At 40.8% G+C, this 15,353-nt stretch overlaps 1 protein-coding gene across 2 annotated transcripts in view; it reads right to left on the minus strand.

Moving 5' to 3' along the window:
- PLCXD3 (phosphatidylinositol specific phospholipase C X domain containing 3) overlaps nucleotides 1-15,353 on the minus strand; it is a 148,053-nt gene that overhangs the window by 3,860 nt on the left and 128,840 nt on the right. Inside the window, exon 3 of one of the 2 annotated variants that reach the window (XM_066240373.1) lies at nucleotides 2,435-2,611. In XM_066240373.1, coding sequence (XP_066096470.1) covers nucleotides 2,458-2,611 — 154 coding nt within the window. In that variant the 3' untranslated portion in view covers nucleotides 2,435-2,457. Of the gene's footprint in view, nucleotides 1-1,140; nucleotides 2,612-15,353 lie in introns of those variants that run through there. The other variant, XM_066240369.1, reaches the window with a different exon arrangement.

Consider the following 15,353-nt stretch of genomic DNA (forward strand, 5'->3'; position numbering starts at 1 on the left):
CTTCAGCATGCTTGTTTTGCCAGTGCTGAAATTACAAGCTAAACAAAGCTAACTCTAAGCAAACTTTATAAGAAAGCATCTTCATTCAAGGAAACACAACAGAGTGGCCCCTATGTTTTATTCGTTTTTCATGAATATGTTGAGAGCTCTGTTTCCTGTCATGGTGATAAGTTCTTGTATCATTCCAAGAGTGCTTGGCTAAGACCCTCCTGAGGGATGAGCAATGACTTGTCAGAGGGAGAATCGGCCCTGAAAGCAAGTGTACAGGACATACATTTCAATAATCCACAGTCCTTTATAAAGGACTCATATTCAGCTGCACACTAAAAAGCAGCTGAAAGAGATAGAAGGACAATAAAACTGCAAAACAAAGAAAACTGTATTTGCAGGCAATCAAATCCCAAGCTAGATTGTCTTTACAAAAATATTTGATTGTGATTAGCTACTCTATGTTCAAAGGTCTTAGCACTCTTTTTCCTACATTGTTAAGGGCATCACAGCCTGAAAATGAAATTATTTAACATTATCAATGTTTTCTCTTGAAAGGGAGAATCTGACGGCATCTGTCCATGTCTCAGCGTTTGTGTTCTACATCTCTCTGCCCGCACAGGAGAGGGTCTACATCGATCTGCTGTGTAGGATGAAACATACACACAACTGGAATGTAGAATGTGTGTATCTGCATGCTACTTGGTCTACCAACATACAGTTTCCACGAACATTCTCTTCAGTATAAATAGTTATTCTTCCCTGCAGTTGCTAATAAGTACTATTTTCTGATAACGAGTCCTTATAATCTTGTAATCAATTTAATTATTTATAATCTCGACATATATAATCTTGGAATCAACTCCCTTGGTTTTAGACCCAGGTCTAAGAGATGTAACCACCTGTCTTATATGTAGGCTCATTAAAAGCTGAGAGCACGCTTTTAGATCTCAATGGACCCACTTCACGTGGACTGTGTTTTCCCAGGGAACTAGTGAGGTGTGATTATTTCTAAACAGGAAGATAAAATAACCCATAATCATAAGGATTTCGGCAAATCTTATAGATTTTTATAAATGCCTCACGATATTTCCATAAGGCCTGTGGGTACAGGTTTCTGTGCTCTTTGAAGGTTATTTTCGGGTTGTCAAATATCCCAAAGACAGCAAGGATGAAGCAATAACCCCACTGTTGTGCTACCGTTTTTCTTCCCTGTGGACCTAACTTCAAGTGTTGAACCACAGAAGACTTTGCCGCTGCCTCATTCTCGACCCTAGGGTAGGATGGAACCCAGAAAGGGTGAGTCCAGGCCGGTATTCAATAAGTCTGCTCAGATTGCAGACTCTGCTGGAGATGATTCACAGATCCTTGAAATTTCACAGACAGAATTTCAAAAGCATTTCTCTGACTCCCTCTGCCACCCTTCCTCCTTCTTCAACTTTAAGTGAAAAAAAAAAAGCACATGAAATATGTTCCTCGAAGTCTGGGATTCAGAATTATATATTTGGAAATCCCAATTTGATAGGAAAGCTTGCACAATCTTTCATTTCTTTCTTCTTTCTTTTCTTCCCCCCTTCTTTTAAAATCAAGGGAATTGTTAGGAGAGCTTTTGTAAGAGTTCTTTGCAGAGTTCTCAGATTTTAACATATTCTTCATAATTTTTCACTTATTAGGCATTTCCAGGGCAATAGTATTAAGAGATTCTTGAGTTAAAATAGCAACTCTCTCCTCCCCATCCCCTCACTCTGCACGATAGAGTTGGCACGATAGTTCTTCCAAAGGATTATGTACTCTATATTTAATATCTGCCTTAAATAAAAATACTGTGAAACATTATTATTTTGGTTTAACAACAACAACAAAAATCACTGACTATGGCCTCCAATATTATGGATGCAGGGAAACTGATCTGATGCATATTTCCTATGACCAAAAGTTAACAACAGTTGCCCGATGGCAGATGACCACAAGATATTATACCATGTCCCATACAACAAATAAATTTTTAGTACAACAATGTAACACACGTCCTGTTGGGATATTGAATTGTTCTGAGTCCCGTACAACATCTAATTAAAAAGAGCAAGCGGGCAAGGGAGCAGACGGTTCAGTTAGATAATGAGAGCGCGGGAGATCTAGGCTGAAATCAGAAACACAATCAAGTAGACACTCGTGAGTTATACGTTACAAAGACTAATTCAGCAAAAACAAAATTCACTGTTCTTTTTTTTTTTTTAACATCTCTAACACTAGAAGTAGATTTTGCTCATCAAATGGGAAATGAGATATTTATACTAATGCAGACTATGGTACTAATCATTCGGGAAGTGGATCCTCCCTTTGCCCACCCACCACCAGCCCCAATTCCCTCGGAGACTCCATGGAATAGCAAGGTCAGCGCATTTACAGAAAATATGCCCAACACAACGAATCCTCTCTATCTTACTCATGAACATTCAAATGGTCCTATCAGGTGTTGGCTTCCCCTTCCTCAAAGACATAGTTGAGCTTTATGACAGTGTTGATGAAGTCACCGAGTTCTACAAAATCGGCAGTGACGATGTTGATGCCGCTCTCTCCCGGCTTCTGTGCGCGCACCCACTGCATCATGGCGGGCAGGGCTCTGCGGAAGGAAAGAGAAAGAGGAGTCACCGAGGTCAAGGCGCTGCTTGTCACGTTCATGGTGCTCGGGCTTCCCTTTAGTTTTCTGCCTTATTCAAATAAATGCCCCCATTATAGAATGGCATAAGGGGGAAGGTCAAATGGAAAATGGTCAATTCTTAACCATTGCGGGAGAAATAGTCACCATGTTGGTCTATACTGGTTGGTCTCTGCATTTTTGGAGATCTCAGATGCTGGGAGAGTTTAGAGCAAAGTTTCTCCACTAAGAACACATTCTGGTGCATGAACTTTGGTTTGGCATGGTGTGCTCGCAAACATTGCAACGCTGTGTCTTGGTAAGGTCAGAGATGGATACATGCACTTAGCAAACATTTATTATAAACCCACTATTTTCACAAAATGTGCTAAATACTGTAAATAGACATAACAACAAAAAGCCCTGTGTTCAACGAGTTCATGATTTGGTGGTGGGCAGATAGGCAAGGAAGTATAAGCAGCTCATTTTTATTTTTATTATTTTATTTATTTATTTATTTATTTGTACTTTTCTGAAGCTGGAAACGGGGAGAGACAGTCAGACAGACTCCCGCATGCGCCCAACCGGGATCCACCCAGCACGCCCACCAGGGGCGACGCTCTGCCCCTCTGGGGCGTCGCTCTGCCGCACACGACCAGAGCCACTCTAGTGCCTGGGGCAGAGGCCAAGGAGCCATCTCCAGCGCCCGGGCCATCTTTGCTCCAATGGAGCCTTGGCTGCGGGAGGGGAAGAGAGAGACAGAGAGGAAGGAGGGGGGTGGGGGTGGAGAAGCAAATGGGCGCTTCTCCTATATGCCCTGGCCGGGAATCGAACCTGGGTCCCCCACACGCCAGGCCGACGCTCTACCGCTGAGCCAACCGGCCAGGGCAAGCAGCTCATTTTTAAAAATCCATTTACTAAACACCTATTATATGCTAACCAATACTGAAGGCACTTAGAAAACTTGAATAAACAAAACAGATAAAAATGTCCACCCTTGTGAAGCTTATATTCTAATAAGAAAAGACAGATATCAAAAAAAATTAATGAAGAAATGATGACATCGGATCATTTACAATAACATGGATGGAACTTGATAACATTATACTGAGTGAAATAAGTAAATCAGAAAAAACTAAGAACTGTATGATTCCATACATAGGTGAGACATAAAAATGAGACTCAGAGACATGGACAAGAGGGTGGTGGTGATTACAAGGGATGGGGGGAGGCGAGGCGGGGTGAGGAGGGGCACAAAGAAAACCAGACAGAAGGTGACGGAAGACAATTTGACTTTGGGTGATGGGTATGCAGCATAATCAAATGTTAAAATAACCTGGAGATGTTTTTCTGAACATAATGTACCCTAATTAATCAATCACCCCATTAAATTAATAATAAATTTATTTTTATTGAATTAAAAATTAATCATAAGTAAATTATATCATTTGATCAGATGGAATAAGTGCTATAAAAATGAAGAAAAAAAAGATAGGAGTTTGCAGGCAGAGAGGAGTGGTACAAACTGCAAGTCAATATGAGGTGGTTGGTAGGCCTCATTGATACAGGGATATTTCAGGGAAGGTTGGAAGAGGATGAGGAAGTGAGGCATGTGGGTTTCTAAGGAAGCATTTCAGCCATTACCATGGCCCTAAAGGGGTAGCCTGTGTCAGCCTGGAGAAAGAAAGGGAGAGCGGTGACCACCAAGGTCAGACGGACACAGAGGAAAGGACAGCAGCCCATCAGGCTCTGCCGGCCACTGGGAGGGTGTTGGGGTCTACTCCGGGGGAACGAAGTCTTGGGAAGATCTTGAGCAGAAGAGTGGTGGGATCTGACTTTTATTATAGAATATGGTTCATCCCCACAGCATCATAGAGGAGTCACCTAGCCCAGCCTGAGAAGTCAGGGAAAACTTCTCACAGGAATGAATGCTCCCCGAATGTGGTGGCATCAGCAGGATTTAGTTGAGGAATGGTGGGAATGCAGGATGGAGGATGACATAATACGTTTTCGGGCAGAGGAAATACCATTTCTTTATTGACAGAGGTATGTGTGCCCTTAGGAATAGAAGATGCAGGCATATAGATACAGTTAACATTAATACTGATGTACACATTGAAGTGACATCTACTATAACTTGAGGGGGCAGAGGGAGGGATATCTCCATGACAAAGGGATAAATAAACTGAGGTCTGAGAGGTGATAATATAGTAACAAAGAAAGGGTAAAGACACACATGTGAATGTTAAATTTGTGGATGAGATGGAGAGAGAGAGAAGGGGGAGGGAAAGAAAGAATGATATGGTTAAGAATCTGAAAAAAGTTATATCACAAAATTTAAAAAAGTCTTAAAGATATTGGAGGGACGAGAAAGAACTAGATGATATATACGTAGGTGGGACATAAAAGTGAGACTAAGAGACATTGATAAAAGTGTGGTGGTTACAGGGGGGGAGGGGGGAGAGGGAAAGGGAAAGGGAAAGGGGGAGGGGGAGGAGCACAAAGAAACTAGATAGACGGTGACAGAGGACAATCTGACTTTGGGTGATGGGTATGCAACATAATTGAATGACAAGATAACCTGGACAAGTTATCTTTGAATATATGTATCCTGATTTATTGATGTCAACCCATTAAAAAAATAAAATTATATATAAAAAAAGAACTAGATGATATAGGGCTTTCAGAAGTCTAAAACAACTGAAAAGTGTTAACCAGGGAGATTGTATGCTCAGATTTGTAATTGGGGGAGATTAGTTGCCTTCCGTGAGGACAAAAGAATGAGAGAGGGGAATACTCAGGGCAGGAATTACAATGAGAAAGCTACTGAAGTAATGCAGACTAGACACAGGAGCATGTTAAATTTCAGTGGCAGTAAGAGATATATTTGAAAGGAACTGAGGAGAGAAAATGACACCATTTGATTGGTGTGGAATTGGATGCCCGTGGAGAGGGAGAAACAGGCCATGAATGATGCCTCCATTTCTAGTGGTATTCTGACAGCTAAGCATCGCTCACTAAACTCAGAAAGATAGGAGTGAAGGCTTTCCAGTGGTTGTGCTGAGTTCAGTCTAGTTCTGAGATGGCTAAGAAACATGAATTGAGATCTTGTTTGGTGGCTACCGTATTTCCCCATGTATAAGATACACTTTTTTTCTGAAATATTTGGGGTCTAAAAACTGGGTGCGTCTTATACAGTGGTTGTAGATTATTTTACTTGAATTTCCTGCTTTCGTGCACTTGTTTTTTGTACTCATTATTGAAGACAGTGATTTGTCATCAGACACAGATGAGGACAAGCTAATGGATGGTAGTTTTGACAGTGATGAGGAGTTGTATGAATTTCATGATGAATAAAACCTGAGTTCAATAACTTTATGTAATACTTTTTTTTTCAAATTTCGAGCCCCAAAATTAAGGTGCATCTTATACATGGGAGCATCTTATACATGGGGAAATATGGTAGGTCAGGTCCGATATTCAGGATACAGAACTGGTCAGGAACCATAAGAGAAGAGAAGAGAAGAGAAGAGAAGAGAAGAGAAGAGAAGAGAAGAGAAGACTGCAGCAGTATTTAAGGGGTGAGTAGAAAAGTTAAGTCAATAAAAGAGAAAGATATAGGCACAGGATAGGAGGAAAATCAGGAGCATATAGAGTCATAAAAGTCAAGGAAAAAACAAACAAACATGTTCTTTTGGGTTTGTAAAGTTAAAACATACATGGACAAGAGTGTGGTGGTTACCAGGGGTGAGGGGAGGGAGGACGCAGGAGGGAGGGAGGGAGAGAATTAGGGGGAGGGGGAGGGGCACAGAGAAAACTAGATAGAGGGTGACAGAGGACAATCTGACTCTGGGCGAGGGGTATGCAACATAATTTAATGACAAGATAACCTAGACATGTTTTCTTTGAATATATGTACCCTGAATTATTAATGTCATCCCATTAACATTAATAAAAATTTATAAAAAAAACCAAAAAACATACAATGTATGTTTCTCCAAATCTCAGATATACTGAGTCTAAACAAACTCAATCAGACAAAACGGGGTCAACTGCCGTGTACAACATCACTCCTACGGCGATACCATAAAAATTCCGATCCATATTTTTCAGCATATGCATTTTTCTATTAGACACAGATAAAGGAGCATTCAACTGCTTCTAAAAGACTATATAAGAAATCTAATGTGCCCAATGCCTTCAGAAAATAGAATGGCAGGTGGAGAAATGTGGTCCCTCACAGCAAGTTTCAGAAGAGAATTCTATCTTCAAATGAGAAATCTGGATCCTTGGAGCACAGACACAAGCGGATTCAAGTTCATTACAAAGACAGGTGTTGTGGCCACGTGTGTGTAGCCACTCATGCTTGAGTCCCATTACTCCCTCTCCTGGACTGGCTAGAGCAGATGATACATTGCTGTAAATGTAGCATCATCACTTTGGCATTTTAGGAAAAGCAGACACTCTTTGGAAAGAGTATCAGAAGCAGTGCATTTCCTGGGAAGAATGACTGTTTCACAGATACACTCAGCTGGAGAGGTGAAGGCTGGGGGTGAGGGTGATGTGGAGGCCAGTGCTAATGCTATCTATGTTCACCCAACTGAGGGTCTGGCCCACCAGATCCCTAGGCATTGAGGAGCCAAGTCATGGAAGGTCCCCACGCAACCAAATTCCCATCTTAGAACCATGATCATCATAGAAATATCTTTTCAGATGCTCTCTACTATTCTAAGATTAGAATTCCTGGGCCTGAATTGAGAGCAATTCATTGTTAGCCCCACAGAGAGACGTTAGGTGAACACAAGAGTGCTCTTCTGTGCTTCTCTATAAAATAGATTGCTTTGAGGATTGAGGAAACCATCCGGTTGAAATAGTTTGTGGTACTCACATGAAATATATGTTTTGGGGTTTTGTGTGTGTGTGTGTGTTCCAGTATACCCTTTTATTTATTTTTAAATTAATTTTTATTGACTTTATTGGGGTGACATTAATAAAATTATGTTTCAGGTGTACAGTTCTATAACACATCATCTGTATATTATATCATGTGCTCACCGCCCCAAGTCAAGTCTCCTTCCATAAAATACTATTTCTCTGAATAATGGAAAGATTTCTATTTTTCCATTCAGATAATCTTTACTAAAGTCAATACTACACTAAAGACAAAGCAAACAATAATGCCAGTCAAGTACTCTCAAGTACTCAGATAGTCTTAGTAGAATTATGCTAAACAAAAAAACCTCAATGTACGGGATTAAAACTAGCAAAAACAAAAAACGAAAAACAACAACTAGCAAATGCTACTCAAGTTACAGTAATTATTTAGAGAAGCACTTTAAATCTTTTTTCTTATTGCCACTCCATTGAGCCCTTTATTTTTATTTTTTAACAAAATTTATTGGGTTGACAGTAGTTAATAAGATTATACAGGTTTCAAGTGTGCAATTCCATGATACATGATCCATATATTGCATTGTGTGCCCACCACCTAAAGTCAAATCATCTTCCATTACCATGTATTTGGCCCCCTCTACACTTTACTACCTGCCTCCCTTCCCAATGGTAAACATCATACTGTTGTTTGTGTCTATGAGTTTTTGGTTTTTTTCTTGTTTCTTCATTTTTTACTTTTAGTTTTATATCCCACATATGAGTAAAAGCATATGGCTCTTAGCTTTTTCTGACTAATTTATTTTGTTTAGCATGATATTCTCAAGGTCCATCCATGTTGTTTCAAATGGCAATATTCTATCATATATATGTACTACATCTTCTACTTTCTTGTGTGTGTGACAGAGACAGAGAGAAAGACAGAGAGAGGGACAGATAGGGACAGACAGGCAGGAAGGAAGAGAGATGAGAAGCATTAATTCTTTGTTGTGGGTCCTTAGTCTCCTTAATTGTTTGTTGATTGCTTTCTCACATGTGCCTTGACCAGGGGGCTACAGTAGAGTGAGTGATCCCTTGCTCAAGCCAGTGACCTTGGGCTCAAGCCAGTGACCATGGGGTCATGTCTATGATCCCACACTCAAGCCAGAGACCCAGCACTCAGTCTGGTGAGCCTGCACTCAAGCCAATGACCTTGGGGTTTCAAACCTAGGTCCTCTGCATCCCAGTCCGATGCTTTATCCACTGAGCAACCGCCCAGTCAGGCTCATTATCTCCCTTTTAAAGTTCTCAGAATGCTCTGAGATCCTAAAACCCATTCATTCATTCATTCATTTTGCCACCACCTTTATAGACTAAAATTTTCTAGTAGAAATTTAAATAATGTTCACTAACATTATAAAGAAAAATATCTTAAGCAAAGTTATATAATGTGAAGTGATTATTAAATCCCTTTGAATTCGTACATTATTAATTAGTACCTATTTATGGAATGGTCTTCTTTGGAATAAAAAGATGTGATTATACAAATACTGTAATGTTGTCTTATAAAGGTCCCTCACCTTTTCTAACTCTCTCTTTTTTTATTAGAGATTTATAGTGTAGGATCTATAGTATAGATGTTGGATTTATAGTATAGATTTAGACTGTTTACTTATGACAACTCACTGACTACCAGGAGAATTATTTCAAGATACATAAAAATTTAAATAAAATCAAAGCACATAACTAATCTGGAGCCAGATTATTTCTACTCAAGTTTCAGCAACAGCATTTATTATGAGCAAGTTAGTTAACGCTCCAAGCCTCGGTTTTACCATCTATTAAATGAGCATGGCCTGACCTGTGGTGGTGCAGTGGGATAAAGCGTCGACCTGAAACACTGAGGTTGCCGGTTCGAAACCCTGGGCTTGCCTGGTCAAGGCACATATGGGAGTTGTGAAAGAAAGGGGATGCTTCCTGCTCCTCCCCTTTCTCTCTCTCTCTCTCTCTCTCCCGCTTTCTCTAAAAAAATATATATATATATTAAATAAATGGGCATGATAAGGAGGATTAAAGTAGTTCGTCATGTAGAGTGTTTAGCGGAGTGCCTGGCTCTCTATAAGTGGTATTGTACTGAGCACCCACCAAGTGACACCCTGTGTACTGCTCTCTCCAGGAGCTAGAGTCTCAAAGAAGGAAGGGGAAGGGAGCAATGCAATCAGAGAGCAACACCCAGCTGTAATCCATTTGTGATGTAAGAAGGAGCCTGCTGGATTTCTTTCTAACTTTCACAATTCCAATCCAAGTCAGAATGGGGTTTGGGGGTATCCTGGTGCTGTCAGGGCAAGACCGGTGATGAGGCTTTGGGGCAAATGTCCTTGGAAACATCCGAGTATGCTTTCCCCATCATAAATTCGAAATTAAGTTGGTGAAAGACCAGGTCCAGAAACCAAAGCTCGGTCAATGAAGCCTCAAAGCCCTTCTCTGGAATGGGAACCTCTCCTGAAAAAAGGCATCTTCAAACAGATTCAGATTTCTTAGAAGAAAATCAGGCAAGACTATAGGAACCAGAAAATCTCTCTCCAAGGAAGCAACAGGAGGTGAGAGAAGTGGGAGCCAGAGCTCTTCTGATGTCCTGGCACTGAGAACTGGTTTTGAAAAGATTTAAAGGAAAAGATTTAGACACTGGAAGTGCTGAGCTCAGTGACCATCAATGTGCTGGCCTTGACTTACTAATTCACTTAACAGTCCTGAGATTAATTCAGTCTCCTACTCAGAATGCTTCCATCACCTCTCAGTGCTTTGAGGATGAAAATAAAAATCCTTAACTGACCTGTAGGGCCCAGAACAATGGTCACCAGTGACTCATCCTGTTCATCTCCGGTCATTCTCTCCATCACTGAATTCTAGCTGCATCCTCAGTCTTGCTTGTCTGGACCAGCCTAATATTCCCTGGGGAACTTTGTGGATGCTGCTGTGTTGTTTGTTTGTCTGCTTTTTGTGGCTTTTCTTCCCTGCCCCTTTACTTGGACAACTCACTCATCTTCCAGGTGATAGTTTAAATGTCACTTCTTCAAAGCACTAGTTCGAATTGTAATTACATTGATGTGTTGGACTGATATGTGTCTCCCCAACCAAACTGCAGTCTCTTTGAGCACGAGGACTATCTCTTTTCTCACGGCTGTATCTCAGTTGTTAGCACAAGGCCTGGAAGACTAAGTCCTCAATAATAATGGAGAACACATGAACAGGTTGTACTTTTAGCTGTAATATAATCCATGAAGAGGCTACTCTGTTTTTCTTACTGTGGCTACTGCCACAGATTTTAGTGAATTTATTGCTATTTGTTTGACAGATTTTAACTTTTCTGCACTTGGCAGACCTCACTTGCAAATTTTCAAATTCACCAGTCAATCTGCAAAACAACTCTCCCTACATTATACATCTAGTGCTGTGAGATTCTGTGCTAATGATAATGATAGCAGTCATTATCATCATCTTTATAAATATAAAGTTTATTATAATTAAACCTACCCCATCAGATTCCTTTCATTTAGCTATTATCAATGTATTATTAATTTTAACTATTAAATATCATAACATAATTTTAGATTTAAATTTATTAGACATTTATCAAGTATACATATAAAATTCATATTCAAGGGTGCATTCATAATACTTTTATAATGAATGCATTTGATATATGCTATTTTTCTAACTTCTCTAAACATATTTTGTAGTTATGAACAACTATAGATAATAAAACATAGCTTTGGAAAATTTTATTTAAACACATTTAATTTTGAATGAAATATTTCTTTCAGTGAATGAAATAGAATCTTCAAAATCAACTCACTAATTTGTACTGGACTCTTCGATGCACTGGACTAAAATGGTTACTTACTGCTTGTCCCAAACGCAACCTCTCCTGAGAAAGGGAAACTTCATCAATTGACAAAATTTAAAATAATGATCATAGGTTTTTCTTCCCCTGAACAATTGAGTCAGCCCGAAGTAACTAATTAAAATCATGAATTCCTGTCAATCTGGCCATTTCTGAAAGCTTGGAACTTTCATTTAAAAACATAATTAAGGAAAAAACAAAATGAAAGAAAACTCTTGCCCCAAAGCTTGGCATTTCATGCACTGAAGCATCCAGCAAAAAAAAGCAAAACTTGCCTGACCAGGCGGTGACGCAGTGGACAGAGAGTTGGACTGGGATGCGGAAGACTCAGGTTCGAGACCCTGGGTCTCCAGCTTGAATGCGGGCTCATCTGGTTTGAGCAAAAGCTCACCAGCTTGAGCCCAAGGTCGCTGGCTCGAGCAAGGGGTTACTCGGTCTGCTGAAGGCCTGCGGTCAAGGCATATATGAGAAAGCAATCAATGAACAACTAAGGTGTTGCAACATGCAACGAAAAACTAATGATTGATGCTTCTCATCTCTCTCCATTCCTGTCTGTCTGTCCCTGTCTATCCCTCTCTCTGACTCTCTCTCTGTCTCTGTAAAAAAAATAAAAAATAAATTAAAAAAAAATAAAATAAAAAGCCAAACTTTTGCATGTGTGCAAGTTTAAGCCCTGGAAGGGCTTCAGGTTAGCCTCAGGTAGAAAGGCACATATAGGTCACAAATCGTAACTTCCATAAACACAAGGCCTAGCATTATTTGCTAAACCTGTTTCTGTTCAGGAAGCAGCATATCTGATCATATGAATTATCTGTACAACAATGGCCTCATAAGGAACTCTGGTGATTTAGATGATCAGCATTCTCCTGAATAGGAGATGAATGCCCTCTCAAGACTTCCTGTGATCTGCACCAGGTCCTTGCACAACTAAATTGCTACAACTATTTAGGTTTAAAACGTAAACTCATTGAAGTCACCAGCAAACCTATAGTCACTCTGAGTTTTTCCCTTGGTAGCTGCAAAAGAAAGAAATCCCTCTCTGCTTGACCTTCTCAGGTTCTCTGCCCAAATCAAGTTCAAATTTCATTTGTAGCCTGACAAGGACATCTATTTAACAAGTATTTGTAAAGCACCTCTTATGTGCCGCGCATTGTTCTGTGTGCTGAGGACGTGGTGCTCAGAAACACAAACAGCCCTTGCCATCCTGGTACCCGCAGTCCAGTAGGGGAAAGAGAAGCGTGTTAAAAACAGAAACTATCACATCAATTTTATCGGTATTCAGAGAGAACCTGGCCCTAACTATGACAATGCATTTTATTTATACTCTTATATAATTATGCAATCCCTCTGAGTCCCAGTTTCCCCTCACTGTGCAACCAGGAATATGACACTCAGAGGTAGGCACACTCACACACAAGGTGCTGATATCTACGAGGGTATTATTCAAATGTAAGGTACGGAGTTAGTCCTAGAGACCTGGTCACAGCCCTGAGTGCAGACACATCCTGGGGGTCACAGCACCACTGTCCCAGCAGGAATACTGAACATGGGAATGACTACCCTTCACCATCACCCTAACTACTAGCTGCTTCAAGTTGTCAAAGGGACAAGTTCCAAGTCCTTAGGAGCACGCAGGAGTTATTTCACCACCCCCCCCCCCCCCAATCCCATGCCTGGCAGGTTGCCAGTTTATTTTATTTCCATGTTTGTTTAACAAAAAGCAATGCAGTCAAATCAAAGCAAAAGATGGGTCCATTTCCTCTGGTGATGGTAACAGGAGCCCTTTTCATTGTGGCATGAAAGACAGCCGTTACAAATCCACTTTCAGTTCAAATAAGATCATACAAACATCAAGGAAAATGACGTTTAGAGTTCACAAAATGTCTTGTGTCCTCAGGCCCATCGTTTGCTCCCAGCCAGTGTTCCAGAATAAGCCATATACCCCGGGAGGAGACAGCAGGTGGGCTCAGCCAGCTCCCCACCGACAGGGACTCCCGCTGTGGGAGACTATTCTGTCTGCTAATTTTCTAAGGAAGAAAGGAAGAAAGGGAGCTTTGCAAATTCTAAACAAAGACCCTTCAGGGTTTTAGGACTGAGATTGCCAGGAGGCAGACAATGGGTTTTCTTTCAAGAGTAGAGTCTCAAGAGGATGAACACTTCTGTGCAGGATCAAGTGTTCTCACCTGTCTCTTCCTCAGTACCAAACAGCCCCGCCCGCACTCAGCACGAGTGCTCAGGGAATTCGGGCGTTCCAAGTTCCAGAGCAATTTATTTAATTATGAAGTTTCTGTCTGCTGGCACCTGCCTGGCTTTTCTACTCTTTGGAAGATTTCCATTTACTAAGAAAGAGCTGCTGTTAAACTTGTGCTGAAAGGAAATTTTACATTTTTTTCCCCTTTCCTTTTCCTTTTCCTTTCTTTCTCTCTTCCTTTCTTTCCTTGAGAGAAACATCTTAAGGACTACCTAGAGTTGTCCCTTGGCTTTCGGTGGCTCTCAGCTTTAGGCTCCTGTATCTGGGGATCAGAGGTCGTCATACTGAAAGCCAGGACAGGGATCAGTCACCCATGAAGTGTGGTCACAGCCGTTAACGGAAACGACACTTTATTATTGGCAGGATAGTTCCATCAATTCAATTTTAGTCTTGTCTAACTATTGCTTATGGGCAGTTCAAGTGGAATTCTGGAGGCTTCTAATTCTAACATCGGGAAATATGTTATTACTCACATACATTTATTAAGAGGAAAAGAACTTTGTTAGGGAAAATGGTATAAGAAACATGGTCTTTGATGGTGAAATCCCAGGAACTGTTGGTTTCCATCACATCCATATATTCCCTCATAATGTCAACACATGTCTCCTGAGCACCTGTCATGTGGCTGTTGTTGGGGTGGACCCAGGGATGAATCAGATATGGTTCTTGCCTTAATTATGGTGCCGATTCCAGAATTACCTGAACTGCTACAAATAAAAATTGCTTAGTAGCTCTGAGTAGCTACAATGTTTGCCTGGAAACATTGAAAAATGGAGATGTCCAGGAAGCCTCCTGTAGCTCATGAGCAAGGTTCCAGCCTCTTTCTTGGCACATACTCCTATTCCAATGGAAATGTTCCATGGACTCATAAATTCATGTGGCTAAATAAAATCTACTCTCCAAGGACTCATAAGTTCAGTGAGGATTTATCAGGTTTTAATGAACTGCTTACAATCGATACGGGGGCAGCTGAAGGAGCAAGAGCTTGAGACTCAGGAGGAGACTTATTTGAATTACTAATAATACATGAACTCAGGAAGGGTACTTAACCTCCCTGTTGCTCGTTTTTCCTCTTTGTAAACGGGGAGAACTATGATACATGCTTCATAGCATTTTTGCAAGAACACAACACCGTTTAGACAGGTGGTCTAGCACAGAGGTTAGAAAGAAGACTTTGGGGCAGACTGTCTGAATTCAGACCCTGCACTCTCAGTTATGCATACTTGCCTTACTTTGGGAAGTCACTTAACTTCTTCCTAGATTTATGTTCCTCACTCATGAAGGAGAATAAAGATTAACTCGGTGTAACGATTAAATGGAATCATGCACATATAAAATTTAACACAATACCCGAAAGATAAAAACTCAGTACATCTTAGCCACTACTACTCTATTTTCAGTGTTAATGCTTGAAGTGTTTACCACATAATCGAAAGTCAATACATGTTAGCCACCTTCATTTTTCCTAGTTATAGGCCACTGTAGGGCCAGTGGCTGGCAAAGCTAGTCTGTGCCTAGATGCATAGTGACTGTTGCTTCTGGATTGAGGGCATTCGTTCTTGTAGCCGCCAGGATTGTTGCTGGTCATCGGCTCTCAGCTGAGTGTCTGTCCAAGAACCGCCTTCAGCCAAAGAGTGACACCTCATTCAAGGTCACACACGCTCTCGGGGGACAACCAGCCTCCAGTGACTGGCTTTGGGGAG

This window comes from Saccopteryx bilineata, chromosome 1 (genome assembly GCF_036850765.1).
Source record: "Saccopteryx bilineata isolate mSacBil1 chromosome 1, mSacBil1_pri_phased_curated, whole genome shotgun sequence".
In the NCBI taxonomy this organism is placed as follows: Eukaryota; Metazoa; Chordata; class Mammalia; order Chiroptera; family Emballonuridae; genus Saccopteryx; species Saccopteryx bilineata.